The sequence below is a fragment of the Nannobrachium achirus genome, assembly GCF_963921795.1.
Source record: "Nannobrachium achirus genome assembly, chromosome: 21".
Lineage (NCBI taxonomy): Eukaryota > Metazoa > Chordata > Actinopteri > Myctophiformes > Myctophidae > Nannobrachium > Nannobrachium achirus.
In genome coordinates, this window is record NC_137828.1 from 42,787,012 (window position 1) to 42,811,823 (window position 24,812).

The 24,812-nt window shown below is 43.5% G+C and overlaps 2 protein-coding genes across 2 annotated transcripts in view; both read left to right on the forward strand.

The window, feature by feature from the left end:
• scrib (scribble planar cell polarity protein) overlaps positions 1 to 24,812 on the forward strand; it is a 139,354-nt gene that overhangs the window by 109,591 nt on the left and 4,951 nt on the right. The window contains exons 29-39 of the mRNA XM_080751786.1: positions 6,661 to 6,732; positions 8,628 to 8,684; positions 9,170 to 9,292; positions 11,100 to 11,156; positions 12,938 to 13,100; positions 13,620 to 13,839; positions 14,074 to 14,163; positions 14,745 to 14,927; positions 17,526 to 17,665; positions 18,270 to 18,307; positions 23,186 to 23,240. Coding sequence (XP_080607912.1) covers positions 6,661 to 6,732; positions 8,628 to 8,684; positions 9,170 to 9,292; positions 11,100 to 11,156; positions 12,938 to 13,100; positions 13,620 to 13,839; positions 14,074 to 14,163; positions 14,745 to 14,927; positions 17,526 to 17,665; positions 18,270 to 18,307; positions 23,186 to 23,240 — 1,198 coding nt within the window. The remainder of the gene's footprint in view (positions 1 to 6,660; positions 6,733 to 8,627; positions 8,685 to 9,169; positions 9,293 to 11,099; positions 11,157 to 12,937; positions 13,101 to 13,619; positions 13,840 to 14,073; positions 14,164 to 14,744; positions 14,928 to 17,525; positions 17,666 to 18,269; positions 18,308 to 23,185; positions 23,241 to 24,812) is intronic.
• Positions 3,322 to 5,313, forward strand: LOC308307190 (uncharacterized protein; the record flags this gene model as incomplete). The annotated part of the gene is made up of 1 exon (XM_080752361.1): positions 3,322 to 5,313. The coding sequence occupies exon 1, from the start codon at positions 4,765 to 4,767 to the stop codon at positions 5,311 to 5,313; it is 549 nt and encodes a 182-aa protein (XP_080608487.1). The 5' UTR covers positions 3,322 to 4,764.

Here is a 24,812-nt window from a genome sequence, read left to right on the forward strand (position 1 = left end):
AGAGTACAGCAACTTGCAATGGGCCTGGTGTACAAGATACACTACACCACTATGATACCCAAGTACCTGTCAAAATACTTTAAAAACGTTAAGGATGTCCATAATTACAACACCAGAGGCAGTGCCACAGATCACGTTCAACCCAGAGTCAACTCAAAGAAAGGGTCGAACTCGTTCTTCTGCTACACCACAAAAATGTGGAATGCCTTACCGAAGGCCATAAAGGAGTGTGGATCACTAGCATCCTTTAAAATTGCCCTAAAAAACCACTTACAGGCAGCAGCCGTTCACAACTGGTAAAAACCTAGCCCAACCCTACCCTCCCTGCCCCTTCCTTGTATATACTGTACATACTGATTGTTTAGACTTACTGTTACCTGCCCCTTCCTTGTATATATTGTATATACTGTACTTACTGATTGTATAGACCTACTGTTTTCTTTTTTTCTTTACATATCTACTGCATAGTACTGTGTTCTATTTGTCTGTCATTCAATGTTATATGAGATACTTTAATGGTTTCCTGTTGAAATAAGCTTAGTCTTTTCATGGATCTCCTTTTAGTAGACCTTGTACCAGTGAACTGTACCGTCATGAATCTGTACATTTTCCTATGCAAACTTCTAATAAAGCCTTCAATCAATCAATCAATCAATGCAAGGACCGGCTCAGATACACATTTCCTCTATGTTTTGAAAACACTAATGCGTTTCGGAGCAGATTAAAAAGGAATGGAAAGGCCCGCTGGCCTTGCTGTCTGGGCACCTAGGCTTCAATGTAGCCTGACAGCGCACCGCGGGCTCTCAGTCTCCCCGTTTCCTGTCTGACTTCTCTTCACTGACAGTAAAGACATAAAAAGCCCCAAAATAAGAACTGAAGATATGGCGAAGATTAAAATAATCGTTACATAATACATGCATTTCAAAGAACGTGTAAAAAGGGGAATGTGAGTTTGCCATTGCCCAAAGCGTGGACACTGGGTGCTGGCACTCCAGTTCCGAGGCTGATAAAAAAGACACCGGTCATGTTGGGGGAAGGGGAACAGCTGGCTACTATTCACCCAGCCAGCCCTCTTACTCATGAGGGTTATTTTAAACCTTTGGATCTGGCCTGGAATTGGGCAGAGCCATGTGAGTGGGGAGGGGTGCAAGACAGGGCCGGAGAGTGTCACCAAAAAGTGTCTTACTGTGGGCCTCCATAGACCTTAGAGGAGTCGGTTGTGTGTGGACATACTGCCTAAGTCCTGTCAACTTCCCACAGTGAGTATTTGTATTCCTGCTGGCTCTCTGGTGTTTTATACTTTTAATATCCTCCTTTCATTCATTTCTTTGCTGTCATTCTCATTGAAGTGCAGTGTAATGCTATGCTTTGTGGTTTACGTTGACGCTTTTCTGTGGCGTGGAAAAAAACAGGATACCACCGCTGGGGTCAATTGATTACACCAAGTTTGTTGTGATACTTTGTACCACAGTGGATGTTTAGATACGTGGCTTTGAAGTAGGTTAAGTCCCATCTTGTACTTAATCACTGTAGGTAGCGTGCTGAAGCTTCAAAACGCCAGGGTGCTGGTTTATATGGCAGAAATTGGACTAAATCATTAATTAGACCATTCAAACTGCAGCAGACCAACAAAGAAGGAATATTACAAATGTTTGCATAATTACAAGCTGCATCTAACAAAAAAAAAGTGTCTTGGTTAGCGGAGAGCCTAAACTGCAAACAAAATAAATATGTAAGGCAAGGTCTAAAAATCTGTCTAAAAGTCCATTTAATAATTATCCTAATCAATAGTTGGCAGGCCATCACATAAGTTGTCTAACGTTTTTTAACATGCAGGACACTGGGTTTTATAATGAGAAGAACTTAGCCAACCAAATGTTCTTCAGCTGTTCTTCTTACTCTATTCGGTGGAAGAGGAATTAGCCTGCTAACCCTGCTTCATTCCACCTGTCCTGCTTTGGGCGGCCGTATCACAATGGTCCGTTGAGACTAGCCTTCAAGTCATGCTCTCATTACTTTTAATTTGAACACCACCATGTCTGATTAAAAATGAGGCGGTTAGATTTTTAGGTTATTAAATAACTTGATGAAAGAGTGCCGATTCAGCAGATTCCATGGGCTTAGACATAATTATGTTGGTAATGGTGCATGTGAAGCCTGTAATTAGCTGTGAGAATCGGCCCGTTAAGACTGAGGCCCATTCTAAAAATGTCTTCTAAATCCTTTTCTTAAAAAAAACGAAAAAATTAAAACAAAGATAGAAGAGATATGTTGCTATACATCGTATATGTCGGGTGGAAACCTCATGCTGAATGTCAAACTGACTTTTGAGAATTCAAATTCAAAAATAGCAAAAGTAGCAGATCTGCAAGCTCTAAATGCGATGCTTTTGTGTGAAAATGTGGTATGATCAAGTAGTGTTTTAATTTATGAAAACCCACAAAAAGTTGAGGTTTCTGCTCAACAGAAACGCTATAAAGCAACAACTAAAAGGCCACAGAGGCGTTCCCGGCTTGAAAGGTATAGGTGTAACCGGTCCAAATTAAGCACCAAGCAGAGATAATCTTTGCAAAGTTTCCCTGTTCCCATTCTACTTTTTGAGCTGTTAACTTTTCCCAGCAGACAGTGGCGTGGGGCAGCGCAGCATGTTTTAGTGGCTGGTGTGAAAAGGCTTCCTAGACACCACAACCCCAGCTGTTGTTCACAGTCCTCAGTGGCGGTACCAAAAGAGCACTGGGTGTGCATACCATCACCACTGACCCCTCATGCTGCGGGCCACTTATAGCCCGCCCATTGAGAACCACATTACTGTGTGTCACAATGCAATGAGTATTCTTAGTCACCGACACGAGATACTGTATGCCATGGCCGTGCTGAAGGATTCCTAGGGTGTAGTTGGTGTGGTTTAGATGTATACATTGGTTCGAAATATTTGAGGTATTTTTCTGTGTCCTTGGCTATTTGAAACCCATATACAAGAGTGTATCTCCTACAGTATGTAGTTTTGTGCATTTTTTTGTAACATATTGTATTGTGTTCATATGGTCTTAATTTTCAACAGCCCCTTTCTGTCCAGTATAGTTTGCAAAGTGGTATTGAGGTCTTGTTAGAAACATAAACCTGGCGTCCCTATTTTTGGCACAAAAACAATAATAATAATAATTATAACCGAAATTTCCAATATAGACATTGACAAGCTACAAACTCGCATCCCGTCACGATGCCTTGTGAGTTTATATATTGATTATTTGTTGTGCAATTAGATGTCAGTAGTCTTTTTGGCGAAAACCCCTTGTAGCTCATTACACCATTTGTCTATACGGAAGTGCTGCTCAAAAAGGAATGATGCAGGATCCTAGGCTAGCACCAGAGGATATTTTGGAACGCTGCAAGTTGTCAAACTATTTTTTTAACTGTAAAATACAATTCCGTTGTCTACGTCCTTTTGTCTTTGGCAGACACTCGCAAATAAAAAAAAAAATAGTGTTTAGAGAAGTTGTCAAATAATACATTTGTGTGAAAAAAAATATACAAGTGAAAGATACATGAAAAGGTTACACATTATGACTTGAAGTGGTTACGGCAGAGCACCTGGGCTGGGAGGTGGTAACCCTCATAACCCAATAATAATAATAATACATCAAATGTATATAGTGCTTTTCTTGGTACTCAAAGTTGCTTTACAACAAAACAAAATAAACATCTCTTTTCTTTTTTTTTTAATTGTTAAAAAGTTAAAACTAAGCAAAGGAAAATAAACATCAAGCTAAAACTAAAAGGGCAAAATGGAGATTTGAATTAGGCGGGGAAAGTAAGTCTGAAAATGGAATTAATGGTGATTGGTGACCACTAAGAAACGTATTTTAAGCACCGGATCAGATTGAATGGACAGAGTCATGTGGGTGTTCCTTGGCCCTGGATGCCTGACAAGTGTGTCAAGTCTGTAAATAGAACCTTACACAGCACTAGGAGGTGAAGACACGGCCGCCGTCTAATGACTTGGCACTGGCACTAACAGAAGTCACATCAGCCTTACTGTAGATTTATTTTGAGGTCACTCACTGGAATTCTACTCCCTTAAGTCTCCCTGTGTCTTACCCCTTCTTTGTTTTTCCTGTCTGTGTTGACCACTGCTGTTCCTAATCAGGTCATTACTAGACCTGTTACAATTACTACATAATCACCTAATCGCAATTATTTTACATAATTGTCATAATCATTTCCATGTTGGGAAAGGTTCATACATTTTCAAACATTAAAACATTTTCGAAATAGCCAATCTACAAGCTCACCGCAATGCGACACATTGTGAGCATAAAATATTAAATATGGCGTATGTTGGCCATAATACATTATCTACCGGTATTTTGATTATTGGTGTTGATCATTATCAGCCATTTCTTAGTTGCATATCCGCTTTGTACAGCTTTTTTTTACAAGGCACACAATTAAATGGTTAAGCGCAATTATCTGTAATTCTGTATGACAATTCATAGTACCGTAAATGTTCTAATAGTGACGGAACCAAAAAAGCGCCAAAGATAAAAGTAATGACCAGGGCTCTCATTGATATCTTTCAGTGCTATTTGTAAGCTTGCAATCTTTCTCCCTGCTCAGCTCTTTGCTCCCTCTGTACTGCTTTTCATTTTCTCCCCCTCTGTTGCTGTCATTTTCAGTTCACCGTACCTCTACCCTCTGTTGCTGTCTCTCGTCCCTTTTGTTCCCCCTGTTCAGTTCTCTCCCACTGTAAAACCCAGTGCTCCCATGGAGGCCCCCCTGCAGGCCCACTGCGGTGCCCCCTTAGAGCCCCCGGGCTTTGGCATGGCCCAGCCCTCCTCTCAGCCTCTCTGCCACGTGGACCCCGAGTCCTGCTGCCCCAGTATAAACCCAGAGACTGGACTTACGCGAGTCTCCTCCCAGCTCTCGCTCGGCGGAAAAGCCGACTCTGCGACGATGCCAGACAGCTCGGCATCATCCCTAAACGGTGGCGAAGAGGACGAAGAAAACCTGGTGGATTCTCAACCCATCTGCTTTAAGGAGAACCCTTTCTTGGTGGCAAATCGCAAAGGGAAGGGCCGCCCCCCTCAGGAGCGCATCCTGTCGGGGCCGCCCGTTGGCTACGGGAAGCCGGGCCAGCTGCAGCCCTGGTTGTACTCCTCCAAGGCAAGAGGCACACCCGTGTGTGGTTTGACGGGTAGCATGGTGTGTCTAATATACACTGGTTTTGCACTTGGCTCACCTGTATCGGTTCGTGGGGACCCCGGCTTCGGCAGTGGAGACCTTGGAATTATGCTCCAACAGTGTGTGACGTAGCATTACTTTATAACCGTCTTGCTTAGTATGATGATCCCCAAGAACTGTTTTAACTTGCGTTTTGTTGGCCAATGCTTGTATACATAGTGACTGCCTTACAGTGCAATATGTGCATTGATTAGTGGCCTGATTAGGGGTGGGACGATAATTGTTATTATTAATTATTGTCATAAAAAGAACACACAATATAATTTTATTGCAGAGATTTACATTTATTGTGAAATTGTCCTTCATCACTTTTGTTGAGCTGCAAATTCAGTACCACTTGAACCCGTTATACTTGATGAAACAGACCTGTAAAGAGTGCATTTGGTATGCTCTTGTCTTATTTCACTACACAAATCGATGAGCCAAAAATAGCAGATCTGACTACAAGCTCATAACACTTTTCTTGAGTGTTTTTTTGCCACAATAATGGTTTGTGAATCGTGACATGTAATTTTCATATCGTCTCATCCCTAACCCTGATGATGTTAGTGCCTTGCTTTGCCTATAATTGAACTGCACACCACTTCTGATGCACAGTTCACACATCACAAGAGTCATCATTAAACAGTTTGTCTCTTGAAATAATGGGTAAGTTTTGCCTGTATTAATCCCAAAATAACAAACCAATAACAAATGAATAATCATGTTCGTTCAGAGTTGGAAGGATTGCTTTTCTGTGAGCAAGCCTGGCATTTTGATCACCTTGTGTGGCATTCACTGTCCCAAGTTAGGATTTGCCAGTAATGACAGCTGTCCACAGAGCCAACATAACCACGGCAGCAAATTGGCCACACGGTTTGGTGACTCCAGAAAAATGACTAGCCACTTTCATAATTCTACTAGCCAATTAGAATTTCGGCATACAAACCTTGAACTGGACATGTTAATTGTGTGTCGCAGTGGCTGGCACATAAAAGGGGAGATGGTCAGGTGGAAACCTCATTATTTTCAAAACTGTTTCTTTGCTGGGGTCTAATTCAAAAATGGCAAAAGTAGCAGATCTACAAGCTCGAGCTTTCAGATCTGCTACTATTGATGCTTTTGTGTGACGCTGTATATGATCAAGTAGGACATTCATTTACCAAAAAACACAAACAGTTAAGATATGGAGATAAGAGGTTTCTGCCCGACAGAAATTATAATAATGGCCATAAGTTCACTTTTCACAGCAGTTTAATAACTACCTTATAATTACCTTACTGTGACAAATCATGTTAACTAATCATGTGTTAAGAACATGTACACAATTGAGTTCTTGATTAGTTAACATGATATTGGTTTCTGGTGTAAATCCCATTATTACACTGAGGTGTCAATACAATAAACAATGTTTCCCCCCACCATTGTTTACATTTCCAGGCGTCTTCTGGTGATCTCCCAAGGACAGACAGTCCAATCAGAGATGCTCCCTACTCCCCCACCGTCCAGCCGGTGAGTCCCACTAAACCTCAGTACTCCTCTCTGTAAAACCAGTCATCTCCATCCTTTATTTATTATTTATTTATGTTCGCCATGAGTCACCCCTTGGTTCTAGTCAGGATCCAGGGCTACTTTCTGCTTGGCTCCCTCTGATCTTTCCTCCTTCCCTGCCTCAGCCCAGCCATCACTCGTCCAACAGCTCCCTGTGTGGAGGCAGGGAGACCCGCTTTGTAAGTGGGTCCTATGGGCCCCTCTGCTCTCCGCTGTGGCCTGGCTTTCTCAGCATATTACACATGTCCACTACTCAAGTATATGTAGCTGTAACGCAATGTCACAATGAATAATTGCAGTAGACCCAACTAATATTTAAACTTTTTTTTTTTTGCATATCTGCAGTCATAACGTAGACATAGGTGCCAATTGAAAATCTTATTTTTTTTGTGTATTTCTTAAAAACAATGGCCCTAAAATCCTTACTACATTAACCTGGGTTACCTTCCTTTAAATTACCTAGTAAAAGATGCAAATAGATATGTTTTTGGAGCGTGTGCTAGCACGAGCTCCCTGTGCGTGGCTTTGTGTGTCCAATTGTGTTGGTCAGCACGGCGGGATCTGCGCATGTGCGACTTTTACCACGTGCACGCACGCACGCACGCACACACACACACACACACACACACACACACACACACACACACACACACACACACACTCAGTCAAGAGATATAGAGCAGCAGCAGCAGCTTTGCACACAGACACACGCAAACCGAAATGTGAAATCCTGCGATTAGCGAATCGCAAAGGCCACGTTTTCTCTGCGAAGTAGACTTCCCAAGCAATATGGAGACGTTTTAATTTTTAAAATCCCTTCATAATTGACTAAAGCAATGATCAAATCAAACTGTGGTGACTTTCTTTGCTTCCGGGCATCTCCACACCGCTGAAAGTGAATGTGATGTTTTGGCACAGTGGCCACTGTGCAGGAGCGTGGGAACAGCATGGGAACTAGGGGTGCTGCAGGTGTACCAGTACCCCTATGGGGAAGTTTTCATTTTTTATTTAAATAAGAAAAGAATAAATCAAACATAGCAAAAATACATTGCCTGTTGTTGTTGTTTTTTATTTATTCATTTATATATACTTTTATATATCATATATATATATATATATATATCCATTATAAAATGGATTAAAAAGCGATAAAAAAAAAGTGTGTGACTAGTTTATTAACTAGGCAAATGTGGCCACACACACACACACGCTCCAGTTCGAACCGAGGTTTGATTTTTTTCACTCTAAATGACCATTGGCAGCTCTCTTGGCATTGTGTCTGTTATGACAAGGTGATTCTAACCAGCTCAGCTACAGCATCTTAGCATGTGACTGTTCCTCCCTGACTGATATACTGTTGCTTTGCTCTTGCAGAGTGAGTGGGATCGGAGGTGTCCTGGAGAGCCATGCCATGTGACTTGATTTGTCTATACTTGCTACTAGCTGCTGTGACATATTTGATCTGGTTAATGTTAAACTAGATCAGAAACAGGCTGCTATTTTTGAAAGATTGTGTACAATTGGATGGATTTTCCATTATCCATGGTAGACAAGTGTGTGAACATTGTTAGATGGATGGCTAACTGAAAATGGGGATGATGTGACAAGGTTTAGCATTTTGTAATCAATATAGACCAAGCCTCAACTGTTGTCCATTTGCAATGTTCCAGTAGTGAGAATCTCGGTGCCACTATTCATCGACAGAAGCTCCAAAGCTAAAGCTTGGCGACTATTAGCATTTGTGCTCCTCGCACTGGTGTGACATGCCTGTTGAAACTCAAGCCTGTGGGTGTGTCTGGTACGTCATACGAGCCGCGGTGTCCATCCATGCATTCTCATTCATATTTTCTTTACAGGCAGGCATTCATTACCCCACCAACGTCACTGGCAGAGATAGCGGCAGCCCATCTTCAGTGAGTGTCTATGGAGAGCTGGCTATTTGCCATAAAAAAAATACACAATAACATGAATGAAATTGACTTTATGCTCGGCCAGTAGTTGGGAGTCCTTCTAGACTACACTTTCATCTCCTCAGTTTACATTTTTACCATATGCTTCATTCATCTTAATAAGTTAAAAGTGTTCGTGTTAGATGATAGGTTCTTTGTTTATTTAGGATCCTAGAGTCCCTGTTCTATGCATTCAGTGTATTACCTTGTTGTGTTGTCCTTGCTTACTGCAGTTGCTCTGGATTAAGAGCATCTGCCAAATGCCTAAATTGTTTGTTAACTACATTAACTGTGGTTAACTACTTCCATATAAAATATGTATATACTTTACATCATTTTACAACTGTACAAAACAGCAGATTATTTGAGCTATTTGACAAAGTAAATGGGGCTTAACAAACATGGTTAATGTAGCTTTCGGTCACATTAATTTTTCTCTCTCTTCCTAGACGAGACCGGGAGCCATCCAGCCAGTTGGACGCGTGTGGTCAACCCCGTCTCCCGCCAGTCCGGAAGGCCACAGCCCCAACCCCTTCCAGCATGGCCCCTCCCCCATCAACTCCCAGACCTCTGTAAGACCCTTCACTACCACCACATACATGTAGGGCTGTATGTAGCCCGTCCCCCCTCCCCTCTATCCTCTCAGCCCTGTGCTGCCCACTGCCATTCAGTCCAAAGATATTGTAGTGGTGGCGCCTCATGAGCCATACAACACATAAGTAAGTAGGCTGGCGAGGCTTATTGTTGGGAGTGCGGGAGTCTGTCCCTGTGCCCCCACATATTAACTGCATAAGAATTAGTTCATTAGTTGAGTTGATGAGTTCAGCTAATACCAAAAGAATTAAGTTGAGTTGGAGTCTTGCATTTAAAAGCACAGGGGCTGGGCATGTGCCTACAACATTCCAGTGGGACCCTGTTCACCCACCCACACGGTGGCATAGCCTCCTCATGGTGCCAACCGGTGCTGCCCACAGCACCGGTGAGAAATGTCTCATGCCATCCAAGTGAGACCTCCTGTCGCTCGGACGAGACTAGTAGCTTCACCGTTCTGAAATGATCCGCTTTCTTCCTTGACGTGACCGACTGTCCATCCCCATGTCTTCCTCAAGTTATTTCTTACCCAGGGTGCTCAGAAAATCATAGTCGCAGCTTTAAACGCAGCAGCAGTGCCTCATTCTCCAAGCCCCGCTGTCTGTCTGTCTTTCTGTCTGTCTCTCCGGTACATGTCCCTCTCCCCTCTCTCTCATGAAACCAGCTACCATGATGTTCACCTGTTCTCTTCCACTGTCTTCCTCCGACTTTGCTGTTTTTTTTCTCATAGCCCTCTCCCACTTGTCTCTGTCTGTCTGTCTTCCCTCCTGCCTCTTCTTCCTCCTTCCCTTTGGTTTCCTACCATACGCATCCTGCCCCGCCCTGCCCTCCCCTCCTCTCTCTTGCCTCCATACCCCCCCTGCAGCCTCGCGCCCCCTCCCCCACCTCGCCCGATGAGTTCCCCATCGATTTCAAGCAGGCATACAAGGCATTCGCTGCCGTGCCTCACTCCATGGCTGTGCTGGATTCGCCACAGGTACAGTAGGCCACATGCGTGCTGCTGCCTTCGGACTCCTCCCGGCTTGTGACATCACAAAGCATGCTTTGACCATCCCAATCCTCGTGGAGCAGGCTGGCATCTTATCAGAGCCTGTGCCGTGGCATGTGGAATGCACTGTCATCGTCGTCGTTGTTTGTTTTTTTGGTACCACAGTGTTATCATAAGGGATGGGACGATAATCCTTATTATCGTTCATCGTGATAAGAAAATACTCACAATAATCGTATTGTGGAGATAAAAATTTAGGATGAACACTAGGATGAATTAGCTTTTGTTGAGCTGCAAATTCAGCACCACTTAAACCTTCATAAAACTGACCTGTAAAGAGTGCATTTGGTGCACTCCTATTTGTCTCTGCACAGATAGATTCGCCAAAAATAGCAGATCTAAGAGCTCACAACGTTGTGAGCTTGTAGATTGGTTGTTTTTGGCGAACATTCATCCCAGTATAGGGATGCTGGGCGTTCAGGTTAACATTTTAATTATATTTTGATTATGGCGATAATATCGTTAATCGCAATTATTTTTGTAATGTGACATATAATCGTGATATGTAATTTTCCTATCGTCCCATCCCTAGTCATCGTCATCAGTGGTGATGCTTTTAAAAAGATTCTCCTCCAAATACAACCGAACGTCATCGCGTGGTTTCCTATGCTGACACTCACCCCTTGTTTACCACCCTGCTTGCTGCACTTTCCCTCTCTTTATGCTCAGTGTAAAGGCTTTATCTAGTTGTACTAAACTTGGTTTAATGTTGTACTTTTGGCCCTGGTTTCGTCCCACAGGACCTCTATGGTGTGAGGAACAATGTCCACCCCATGCAGCCTTCTCCTTCTCCAGAGGTGAGTAGCTCTTGTCAGATAGATAGATAGATACCTTTATTATCCCAAGGGGGAAATTTAGTTGTCCAGTTGTAGCACAGCAGTATACAGTTATTTACAAAGTTACAGAGAAGTAGGAAAAAATAGATAAGAGTAAAAACAAGAGCAGTACAGTACCAAAAAAGAGAAGGTGCATCAATAGAGGGGGTGAATTAAATATAAGTATATATAGTGTCTTACAAAAAGAGACCAAAGCAGTCAATGCTAGTTAGTGCAACAAGTATCTCACTGTCATTGTTAAACAAGACACATACTCAGAAACTACCAACACAACCTCAGAGTAGTGAGCCAGATATTATTACAAACTTTATAGCAGCACAATGTGCACGGTACAGTGGTAAGCTAGTATTTGAGGGTTTTAAATCAATAACAAAACTGTCTTTTCCGAGTTTTTTCACACACTACAAACAAGCTGATATCTCAGTCCATTAAAATCACGTTAAAGCAGAAGGAAAATGCTCACCCCACGAAGCCTTGAATTAATGGATGTTTTTGTCGCATTCCTAAGCAAATTATTTGGCCTGTGGAGTATTCGTTAGGAGACTTGCGGAGACTCCTAATGGAGACATAGCGTCTTTCCGCCGGCCATTAAATTATTGGCTAAGGAATGTGACAAAACCAAAACAAATCTCCATGAATTCAAGGCTTCAAGGGGGTGTGTAATTGATAGATAATAAGTATGTTTTTGGGTGAACTCCTCCTTGTACTACTCCACCTGTTTGTTAAATGTTAAGGTCCAGTCATGGAATGATGTCCAGGGGATGATTTTGAAATATTTAAAGTATTTCAAGTGTTGGCTACAAAAACCCATGGCACTTTTCCAGGTGTACAGATGTGAGTGTCTCTCACAATTCTAAAGGTTGTGTGAAAGGTGTATGTTCCTATTTATACCGGCACACCCTATAACAGTACCATTCTAATTGGACGTAGTCACAACAAAGTCACAACTTGTGTGGCCATTTTCAGCCTGAGTCCCTCAACGAGGTGTTTGATGACGAGCTAGAGGGGTGGGAGGGGGCCGGCAGGGGTGCAACTGGCGCAGTCTCTCCCCGGCTCTCCTTCTCCTCCTCTGACCGCCGGGATTATATCAGTATGGCTGCCGTGCCTCACCTCTCCAGGCTCTCCCTGGACATGCAGGTACCCACCGGTCTCTTACGACAGCCTGAAAGGTTCCTCTCCTTCCCCCCCAGTTGGGCTGTGATCTGCTGGGTGTGAGCGGTGGTGGTTGGCCCTCTGTCCTGTAGCATCATGGGAGTTGGCATTGGTGCCGTCGTGTCAGGAATGTGACTGCGGAAGATCAGACTTTAAAAATCGAGTTTTGGTGTTGGGTCTAATAATTTGAATGCCTAATTTCTTTGATGCATTCCTTCTATTGCTTGAGTTCTCTTATTTTCCATCTTAAGCGCCTCGGGCCAAGACACAAAACTCAAAATTAAATCGTCGTCTGTATCATTCAGTTATCAGTCTTCTTTTATTTGTTGTTCTTGGGATCTTGGGGTCAACAATTAATTTGTTCATATAGGTGGGAACTGGGAATGTGCGACCAGCAAAATTCTGTAACATTTGGTTTATTCCTTTTTATAGTCTTGCTTGTGCGGGTTAGTACAAACGTACGTATTAAGTGGATTAATCAAAATCCAAGACTAGCCACTGATTGGGGTCGGCAGGTACTCCCGCTGTACCTGCAGTACACTTAACCAATAACCATCCTTACTCATGCGTCTCAACCGTCCCTGCAGCAGACTCCGTCTCCAGCCGGTGGTAAAGACAGTCCAGAGCAGCGTTCGTTCAGGGACAGACAGAAGTACTTTGAGATCGACGTCAAGCAGCAGACACCAGAGAAACCCAAAGCTCGCATCTCCCTCGTTGGAGAGGATGACCTCAAGAAGATGAGGGAAGAGGAAGGTCAGTCAAAAATAAATAACCCATTTAGGCTGGGAACGCATTATTACGCATTATTTTGTGCTTTAACTATTGAAAAATAGCAGATATACACGCTCACTGAGAGCTTGTAGATCTGCTATTTTTTTCTTTTTATCGTGAAGATTTGTGCAAGTCTTTGAATATTTAAAATCCTTCATAGGTTTTTTGAAAAACCTATGTTTCTATGTCAGTGGTGCTCAAACCTTTTCATGTGAAGAACCCCCAGAATTATATGTATTTGGCCACGGACCCCCATCTCAAAATATTTAGTTCCAGGGACCCCCCACAAGCAAATACATCTATTCAAAGATTTGCACACATGTTCACGACCTTTCAAAAATAGCAGATCTACAAGCCCGCAGCGCGGCACTCTGTGCCTCGCTGTGAGCTTGTATATCTGCTATTTTTCAATTGCCAAAGTATAAAATAATTAAGGCCGCTCCACCTTAGGCTCTAGTAACCCAGTCCCACTTTTCCCCCCCTTGTGACGCCCCTGGTCAGAGATGAGGTTCCAGCAGCGTGCGCGGGAGTACCTGCTGGACGAGGATGACGAGGAGGAAGAGGAGGACCTGGCCCAGCAGGTGGCCGACATGAAGGCCTCGGGCAAGGTTCTGCTGGACGGAGTGGAGTACAACGTGGAGCCTGCCAACACGCCCTCCAGAGAGTTTTCCACACCACCCAGCTACAACGTCACGCCACCCAGCTACTGCGGCAGCTCCGGGTAAGACAGCACCACTACATGTATTGTGGCGATACAATGTGACACCCCTAACAAACCACTGCGAGAACATTCATCGGGGTTGAAGGTTTAGCTACTAGACCAGTGGTTCTCAAACATTTTAATTATAAGGACCCCCCCCCCCCCCCCATTACTCTGAAAGTGTACAAATGGAACCAAATGGACCTGTAACCATTTGACTATTATTTTGACTGTCCTTTCTCTCTGTGTGTGCAGGCCCTCCTCAGTAGATGGTAAAGCAGACTCTCAGAGGAATTCCATGGAAGACAGCTTCAGGTTGGAGCAACGGCCCAACTCTATGACTGGGTAAATAACACTTTAACTATAAGAACATTAAATATCTCCACTCTCTCTCTTTGTTTGGGATGGAACATTATGCACAGGTCTCCCATTCATAAGAATCCTGGATGAAAAGTTTTGAAAAATCATGAATTATCTAATAATAGCTTAAATGTATAGCACTCTTCTCTTCTAAGTACCCAAGTGTAATCAATTTCATGATGAACTTGTGACAGAGACTTTAATCATCTAGCAACACACTAGCTCCATTACAAATTATTTAATTACTTTGACATATATGTTTTAATCTCACTGTATCAAATGTATTTGTAAATTGTAGCCAATACTTTCCCATTATTATACCAGTTGTGATTCATAAATGCAGAAATACAGTCTTGTACTGTCTGTTAAACAGTTATTGAAAAGTCATGGAAAGGTTTTGGAGTTGGAACCCTTGTAACCTTTTTAATATTTTCTAAACTATTGGCGTCCACATTGCACCAATCAGACCTGACTTCTGTACAGACACATGTCAAGGATAATGTACATCTGTGTATTGGCATCATGTTGTATTTCATGTAAATATCCATTTCTGGTGTGTTTGTCAGTCTCATCCCCGCGTACCCCGGTGAGTCCTCGGCTCCCATCCGCACAGCCAAAGCAGAGCGCAGGCAACAGGAGAGACTGCGCATGCAGAGCCCCGAGCTGGCCGTGGCCCTCGACAAGGACCTGTCGCCTGCAGAGAAACGAGCTCTGGAGGCAGAGAAGAGAGCCATGTGGAGGGCAGCACGGTAAACAAATACTCAAGTACACACACACACACACACACACACACACACACACACACACACACACACACATACAGTACATACAAATACGCCCCAAAAAACCAAATCACAGATGGTGCCTGGTCTTTTTTTCCCTAGTGTCCCATCTCTCTGTGCCTTTTCCTTTTCATCTTAACCTTTCTTTCCCTTTTTTTTCCCCTCAACCTTTTGTCTGATTTATTCCCGTTGACCTTTTACTCGCATAAATGTTCCTCGTGGTCGAGGTTGGTGACCCCATGCCTCTGACGCAGGCTTCCTGTCAGTAACTGGAGTTGGGCTCATTTCCCAGCAGCCTCACTTCAAGCAGCTGTCCAAAATACAGAGTGAATGTTGATACAGCTTTTTGGGACAGAATGACTGTCTGTTTACATAGGCTGTGCCTCTCCTCTATTCTCTCATACTGTTTTCCTGTCTGCTACACTGATCTCATAGATTCTTCCTACCTAGAGCCCAACCGATATACTGTATGGGTTTGGTTCAATGTACAGCTATGAGCCTTTATTTTAACTTTTTTGATGACATGTATCAGCAATTATAGCTGATTTTTTAACACTTTAAACCAGGGGTCTTCAACGTTTTCAGGCCAAGGACCCCTTAGCTGAGAGAGACATGAAGCAGGGAACCCCTCTACATATTGTATACATGGACATGTCATTATAGCCAAACATGTTTTCAAGTTCTCTCAAAAATAGCAGCTCCACAAGCTCACTACGCATTGTGATCAGCCATTGTTCAGCATTTGTGAATGGGCCACATGGCTAGGGAACCGTTGGTTCCAAAGGCTACTTACTGATGGTAGTTTAAAATGTGTTGGGATTAAGTCGTTAAATACAATAAAATAACTTGATCAGAACATCAGGATCGGCATCAGACCAAAAAGTGTCATCGGTCGGGCTCTATTCTATTCTTAACTCTGCTGTACCTTCCATTTTTCTGTTGTTGTTTCTGTCCTTACATGTCTTTATCCTTCTTCCCTCTCCTTGTTCCTTTCTCCCTCCCTCCCTCCCTCTCTCCCTTCTTGGTTTCCTCTGGGACATTTCTCCTCATCCTCTCCCCTCCTCCCTACCCTCCTCTCCTTCTTCCTGGTTCTTTCCCCTCCTTCCCTCCCTTGGCATTGTGGTGGGGTGTTTTTTCTCCAGGCCCTATGGCCTAGAGGACGATGTTAAACAGTATGAGCAGGACCTGGCTAAGAGGCTGTACCAGGCCAGGGTGAGGGCGTCTCATCAGGGCCAGCCCCCCACCACCACCGCTGCCTCCTCTACTACTTTCTCTACTACTGCTCCTCCTCCTGCCGCCTCCGCTGCCTCCCAGCTCAGGTCTGCTTCCTCTGCCCCCAGTTTGACTGGGGGCTGGACGCACGGCATCGTGGGGTGGTGTGTGGCGCACTGCTTTCTGCGTGGGTTGGGTAGATGAGATCTGGGTGGGGAGCGGGGGGGAGATTGGGGCACGCATAAAGTTGGATACGATCTAAGCAAGCACTCAAAGCAACGTTGTGACAGTGCTTCCATTGCCCATGTGTTTTTTCTTTTTGTGGATGCTGTCTTGCTTCTGCACGTCTTGGCCTTATTCATTTACTGTATCTCTCTTTACTGTATCTCTCTTTCTCTCTTCCTCTCCAATTCTCTCGTCTCATCTGTCGTGCCCTTTCATCTTCTCATTTCATCATTTGTCTTCTTCCTATCTTGTCTTGATTTCAGTGCACCATCCTACTAACGCACAGCCCACAGTATAAAGCTGCAGTGACATGAGTTTAAGGGCATATCTCATGCCTACAAAGCCATGGGGTTGTCCTTAGTCTCGCAAGCCAGGCCGTTGCCTCCCACAATTCTCGAATGGTTCCGTCAGAGCACGAAAGCTCAACGCTTTTGTGAACGGAAATGACGAACAGATGACAACTTCCTGTCTCGGATTTCAGGAAGTGTAGTTCCAGACTCTATATAGCAGTGATTACCAAACTTTTCAGGTTGAGACCCAAAAGAGAGATTAGATGTTTGCCCGGGAGCACAACGAGTGATAACAGCAGATCTACAAGCTCTCAACGCGTTGCGAGCTTGTAGATCGGCTATTTTCACTACTTCTTAAACATTTGTTTTCTAATTTATGGAATTTCTTAGATTTTTATTTTATTTATTAATGAAATTACTTTTTGGGAAAATGTAGAAAACAAAAAATGAAAGGACCCATAGAAATGTGTCCCGACCCAGTGTTTGGGAACCAGTGCTATATAGCATTCAGTGATAGTGGAATGGTTGTCTGGCTACGTGAGACTAGGTTGTCCTTATCCTGGAGTGCATCCCCCTTAGTTTTATTGTATGATCATCACTGATCAATCGATTAGACAGAGTTTTAGACGCCGCAAACCAGGACAAGGAGCACCCTGTAGCTGGCAAATCAATTGCAGTACACACCTATAGTAGTGTGTGCGTGTTGTGTGTGTGTGTGTGTGTGTGCGCGTCTTATCAGCCACTCTTTTCGATCTTTCTCTCTCTCTCTCTCTTACTTTGCTCTCCGTCTCTCTCTCCTATCCATCTAATGCCGTCTCCCGCCCGTTCTCTCCTGCAGAATGAAGTCTTTGGAGCAGGATGCGCTCAAAGCTCAAATGGTCATCGCCAAGTCTCGAGATGGGAAGAAGCGCGGTACACTAGACCAGCTGGCAGAGTCGCCCTCACCGGCACCAACGCCCTCTCCCACCCCTCTGGAAGGTGGGTCTCACCTCCATACTCTGATTTAGGACAAGATCATTCCACTGTAAAAGTCTAGCTTATTCAAAGCAAATGTTTGCGTGAATGGGGCCTAACTATTGTTGTTTCAGTAGACTATGACAGTGGTTCTCAACCTGTGGGTCGGGACCCCCAGGGGGCTCTCCAAATTATTGTGGGGGGTCTCCAGATGATTAACTTAATGTGAAACAGTTTTCTCACTCAACAGTAAACAAACCAACATAACGTTTAAGTGTATAGAGCGTTTATGCACATTTCTAAAGTGACAATTTAAGGACTTTTATTATTTCTAAAATGACAAATTAAACATTGGCCAAATTGTCAAATAATAGAGACAGAAATTGTGAAAAAGCAGTTTTTCACAATAGTACCGTGTTATACAAAATGTAATCTAATGACTCAACTCTTAGTGCTCGTGAGGGTGGGTTCAAATATGATTATTTTGGGGATCGCGGCCTGAAAAGGTTAAGAACCACCGGACTATGAAATGTGATAAAAGCATGATATTGTCCCTATAAGAGATTCAAATTCTGGTATATTTCTGCTCTGTCTGTTCTGATCTCACTTTTCATGTGTTTTCTAACAGAACTGAGCCCTCGTGGAGTGACCTCACCTGGCAGACTGGTAAGCTTTTAATGAACTTTTTACCTCGGCTTGGATTCCAGATCCTTCCCTGTGTGATATTCCTCCTCCACTTGTATTGTAGAGGTGACAATAGATTGAGCTCTTCCTGTTGAAATGACTTGAGACGGCTTGAATTGTCAAAACAATTTCAACGCTGTTTTGTGACTTTTCTTGTTCATTACATTGTTACCTGCAAAAAGAAGACCAAAACGGCAGACCTTTGACCAGCTGGAACAGGGGACAAAGTAGATGGGCTTCATGATACATTGACATTAACTCACCCATCATCCACTTCATTCTCACTTTATCAAGAACAACACACTGCTCCCTTTCCATTTGCCACAGCTGGCTTTCTGATTCACCCAGCCTTTCTGCCTCCTACCCTCTCCCTGTTCCCTATTCCAGGGGTCTTCAACGTTTTCAGGCCAAGGACCCCTTAGTTGAGAGAGAGATGAAGCAGGGACCCCCACAACCTTTTCATAGATTACATATAGTTTAATCGTTTCACAGCATGAATCAGTGTATTTTGGATTCATGTCAATTTGTGTTTTCAGATATTTAACCACTTGAACCGTCAATACTTAATAAAGTTGACCTTTCACTCTGTACTTAGTCTGCTCTTTTTCCCTTCTATACCAAACCTCTTTGCCAAAAATAGCCGATCTACAAGCTCACAACGCCTCTCAGCTTAAGGCGTTGAGCTTGTAGATCTGCTATTTTTGGCTACAGTTCTCAGACTATGGACACTGGGGTTTAAGTTGTTAATATAAAAAGGATTGGAAGATTTGGAGGACCCCCTGTAGTAACTCTGAGGACCCCCTGTTGAAGACCTCTGCCCTATTCCATTCCTGCTTCCCTCTCCTTCACTACCTCTCCTCTGCTGCTTTATGTCTGTCTCTCTGTCTGTCTGTCTGTCTGTCTGTCTCTCTGTCTCTCTCTCCCCCCCCCCCCCACACACACTCCTGCTCATTATGTATTCCTGCATTCATCCGTTCCATCCCCCTGTCTTCACCACCCCCTACTTCCTCTGCTATCCTTCTAGTCCCTGTCGTCAAAGAAGTTTGACTACCGTCAGTTTGCTGCCATTCCTTCTTCCAAACCCGTATACGACATCCAGGTATTGGCTGCATGCTGAGCAAGCCCCTCCACCCACCCCCCTGCCCGTGGCTTTTCCTGCTGCCCCCCGTCCTCCCCTCTAGTTTCTTCAATAATCCAGGGGCTTCAGGTGCAAGTGGGCTTCAGTTGCAAGTGGCTCAGTTAATAATGAATGCCGCTCCATGGCCACTCCTCTGTGTGGTCTGGCTAACTCTCATGGGTGATTTCTACTTAGTTGCGTTGTCGTCTGTGTCGTGCACCGCATATAACAGATCTACATGCTTACGAGCTCAGCCCCATCTACAAGCTCACAAGCCATGTAGATCTGCTAGTTTAGGTGCACGACACACCGGTGTACAACGAAGTCCTTTTACTTTCACTGACACAGGAAGAATCAGCACTGGGTAGTTTAACCGTTTAAGTTTCTTTAGTCAATGGTTTTGTTGTTCTGTCCTCTATTGTCCCTTTCACTGTTCTAAATACTCACCATTCACACAAAAAAAATCGACGCATCTCCAGCTGTAACCTGCTAATCAATCACCACACGTCCCACCAATAATGTGACATTAACACTCACTCCAATCACCACACGTCCCACCAATAATGTGACATTAACACTCACTCCAATCACCACACGTCCCACCAATAATGTGACATTAACACTCACTCCAATCACCACACGTCCCACCAATAATGTGACATTAACACTCACCCCAATCACCGCATCCAGAGTTATTTGACCTCCTAACTAACAATAGATTCAGTTCCGGGCGGGGTGTCATCCTCTCACTCTCCTGCATGGGCTGAATGTCAGGCCGACAACGCCACACAACACCGTCCAAGGCTTCCTCTTATGCATTCTGACCTCTCAGACCGAAGGCCTCCTCCTACATTCTTGTCATTTAACCAGCAATGTTAATGGATCATATTCACACAAGGTTCAGTTTGCTCGTACCTCATATCCCTGGATCGTAGAGATGTACTGATAAAACATTGTCACAACTTGTGGCAGCCTTGTTGACACAGAGTACCGATCCAATTCCAATGTCTAATTTGAAAAACTATCGAGGACAATGGTTCTCAAAGTACAAATGGAACCAAATAGACTGTTACAGGTCCATTTGGTTCCATCTTGAACACTGGGGGCTAAATACAAATTCCATTAATAATTGCTAAAGTGCAGCTACAAGTTAGTAAAATAATAACAAAAATAAATAACAGAGCAAGAGTATAAAACAGTGGTGCAACATCAACTGAAGCATTCAAAATATGATTATCATCATGGTGCGCAAGCTGGCCTACTGGTCCACTTACCACTTAGGCATGACTATCATCATGTGATAAATGACTTGGTATCGTATCGGCATAGATATAGATACTCACCGATACCGGCAGCTTTTCCGATACTGGTATTGGTACAACTCTATGGGATATGAAGTAAGAGCAAAATGGCCACAGCGAGGATATGTTCAATTACTAACCAGCTGTCTGAGCTCGATTACTGTACCTAGGTGGGGTTTTCGGTTATAGTTATAACAGGGGAGAGAGAGAGCAGGGGGGAAATCCCACGCTGGCATGAGCAAAGCTTGTGTTGAAGTGGTTCTAGTGTCTGGTGGTTGAGCATCTTGTGGCTGTCTGTATCCTGTATCTGGATTCCTCTTGAGTTCAGGATCCTCTGTGGTTTTATGTTCATTCTGTTCCATGCCGTTTTACCAGTGCTCTTGGTCTGTGAATTTTGCAGACCTTTTGTTGCACCCTGGGCTTGTTTTTTGGGGGCAGAGTGGTTGTTTACCTTTGCTCTGTTTGAAACTCTCTCACCAATGAACTGACCTGAACTGAACGTGGTTCAGAGTAGAGCTCTTCATGGGTCCAAAAAACGGACCAGAACCAAAACGGATCCCTGAAATTTGGTTAGATATCTAGCTGCTCCGAGATCTCTTTTCAAATGACGGCACCGAGTCCGAGTGGACCCGTTTTTTTCCAGTTTTTTTTTTTTTTTTTTTTTTTTATCTGATTGGTTCCAAGATTTTACAGACCCAACCGAAATATGCGCAGTTTGGTATTAATTTAATATGCGTGACAAAAAGTTTTCTCTGTATATCAATGTGGTCAGTATGAAATAATAGCAGACCTATTGACCATTGACCATTGCACGCTGTGTTTTTCAGATCAGCTTGGCAGCTGGCTTGCCTTGCTATGCACTACGCATTGCATAGCTCTTTTTTTGCACGGCAGTAATCTGATCCTAAACCAGAATAATACTCACACAAGTTACACACACACACACACACACACGCCTTGCACATAATGATAGACAGACCCTAGTTCCGTGGTAATGGAACCGATACCGACCCGAGTGATTATGATAAAATATAGATCCGACCTGTACGGGTCTCGGGTCCTTTTTCGGAATCGGGGGACCCGTGAGTGAAGAGCTCTAGTTCAGACAGAGGTGTGTGTTCACTGTGTTGCTCTCCGGAGGGTGGGAGGGGCTTGTGTAATAATGTTGGACGGTGATTATCAGCCAAACCCTAAATAACAGTAACCTGGTAAACCATCCCGGTCACGTGAATTCACATTATCATGCATCTTCTGCAGACACGTGAATCATGATCAAGTGACCAGTATGGTAAAATAACACTCTTTTAAAGAAAATAAGTGGATAAATTGCTCCACAAACAAACAATCAATCACCTGGTTTTCTTTGCTGCGTCAGTCACTGAAGCATTTTAAGCTTGCAAAAACATTTAAACTTGCACACATTTGCTGGTGGTGGACAGGGTGCCGGGAATCAATTCCACAGACGTTGTTTAACTGATGTATTATTTATTTTGCTGCATCGATTCAGCAAGCCCCCCCTGCCTTGGAACTCATCACCTAACTCAGCAACCCCCTTTTTTCCTAACCCTCCGAGCTCTGATGTAGAAAACACTGGGCTCTATTTTCGTCCGTGTCTATCCCTAAACCTTTGTGCCTTTTTTTTTCTTTTTTTTACTATTTTGAAGAAAACATTTTTAAATGGTTCAAATAGCTGATCTACAAGCACACAACGTGTCGATGTAGATCGGCTATTTGAACTATTTAAAAATGATTTTCAAAATAGTAAGAAATGTCACAAAGGTTTAGGGATTTAAGGTGTAAGCAATGGACGAAAATATAGCTCACCGTTTTCGCGCCCGAGTGTTGCAACCTTTGGGAGCCTCGAGTGGTATTGGGTGCTACCTACACTGGCAGTGGGAGAGATGGCATAGTTTCCTCGCCACGCCAACCTCCTGCTAGAGATGGGATAGTAAACCTTATTATTGTTTATCATGATAAAAAACACTCAAATTAATTGTATCGTGGAGATTTAAATCTATCGTGAAATTATCCTCTGTCATGCACTGCGATCAATTCACCTTTTATTTGCCTAGCTGAGTATCCGGTACCATTTAAACCCTCTATAATTGGTGTAACGGCCCTGGAAATAACGTACTTGCTGGACTTTTTTTTTCACGCGTCGCAACCTGTTGTGAGCTTGTAGATCTGCTATATTTTGGCAAATGTTCCCCCAGGATGTTGGGGATATGTTTTGATTTTGGGATATTTTAATATTGCAATATCGTAAATCGCAATTTCTTTGGTCACAGTAATCGTGACATGAAATTTTCATGTCGTCCCATCCCTACCTCCCACTGCCACTTTCACATGTTGACGGTGTTCTCGTAAGGGATCAAGGCTACTAACACCCTCCTCCCTGCCTTTCAGTTAGTCATTTAGTTTGTCCTCTTCTTCTTCTTCCAGTCCCCCGAAGCTGGTGACGACATGCAATTCATGGACGATGGTTCCAGCAACCCAGGTGAGTGGCAAGTGCCGTGCCCTTCAGGCTGGGGTTTTAGCTTAAAGGACGACTTCTCCACTTTTCAACCTATCTTCATATAATTGGTCCTCACTAATGTTCATGATAAAATAGCACAATTTTTCTCACTCGGTCTGTCTCTCTTAGGTGGGCAGTTCAGAAACCCGCCTACCAGTGACATCATCGTTACGCAGCCCTCCTCTTAGACACAGACTTGAGTGTGAATATTTTGTACTATTTTATTGAACATGAGCGAGGACCAATTATATGAAGATAGGTTGATAAGTGGTGAAGTCGTCCTTTAAAGGAAGCAAATTGGCAAAACGTATGAGAAAATGACCATTAAAGAAGCAAGCTGACAAATAGTTTGTGTTTCAAAGATTGTACACAGAAATATCCTCATGAAGTGGCCAATACCCCCACATGAATTCAAATTTCCTCTCTCTGCCACCAAAGGCCACGCCCCGGTCTCCCCAATAATGTATACCTTGATGTTTCTGTTCCGTTGATTCAGGTGACTACCTGGGATAAGCAGCTCCTATTGGTAGGATTCATACACTGTTCTGTGTGTCTCTGTGAGAAGGAGAGAGTGTGCGGGTGTGCGCTCTTGGTCTTTTGAATGCGTGTGTTTTCTTTCTCTAACCCTGCTTCTCGTGTGTGAAACCATAGCGTTGGGATAAAAGCACTGAAGTCTGACATCACTGCCACTAGAGGGTGCAATTTCCCATGGTCACAGCGTTATTTTGGGGTGTTGAAATTCCGATAGCGGATTCTTGGACCGCGTCATATCATAACTGTGTTCCAGAAATAAACAAACCACCGGGCGATTTTACTCATATGGTCTTGAAGCATCAACTGACGGTGGAAAAGTAACAAATTTATCCTTTATATTTTGTAAAATGTAACTCTATCATAAATGACACAGAGTCACATGTACCTGACAAAATTGCTGATCTGAGATTTGCCTTTCTTCTAATAGAAACAAGAAATGACACAGTTCTTTTACCAGCTTGCGACATGCTAACTAGACTTGTTGAGGTGGTGACCCGGTGGTGAAAGTAACCCAAAATCTAATAATATATACATTCACATTTGATTTACCCAAATTTTGGCATATATGGTCAAAATAAATACGGAGATATTGGCATACTATGGCGACTAGGCGGCTGACTATCTGTAGAATTGGTAAAAATAACGATGTGACCCATGGGTAGTGGGAGTGGCGTCAGGACTTGGGTACTCTATCGTCCCACTAAAGAACTCTGACATGCCTTGGGGGGGGGGGGGGGATATCTCTACCCGGGATTGACTTGCTGGTATAAGGTGCAATCAAATCTCTGCGTTGGCTGAGCCATTGGTTTCCTATGGAGAGGAGAGAGAACCCATTAGATTTTTCCAAAGAGCCACTGCACTAAAAGTTGAAAATGTAACCCAAGTGGCCTTTCAATGGGCTTCCAATGAAATCACAGCCTCAGGTTATTTATTATACATAGCAACAAGAACCCCAAAAGGGGTTCCCGTCTTGAAAGTATTAACCAATCTACAAGGCTCAGACAGCTATTTAAAGAGAAG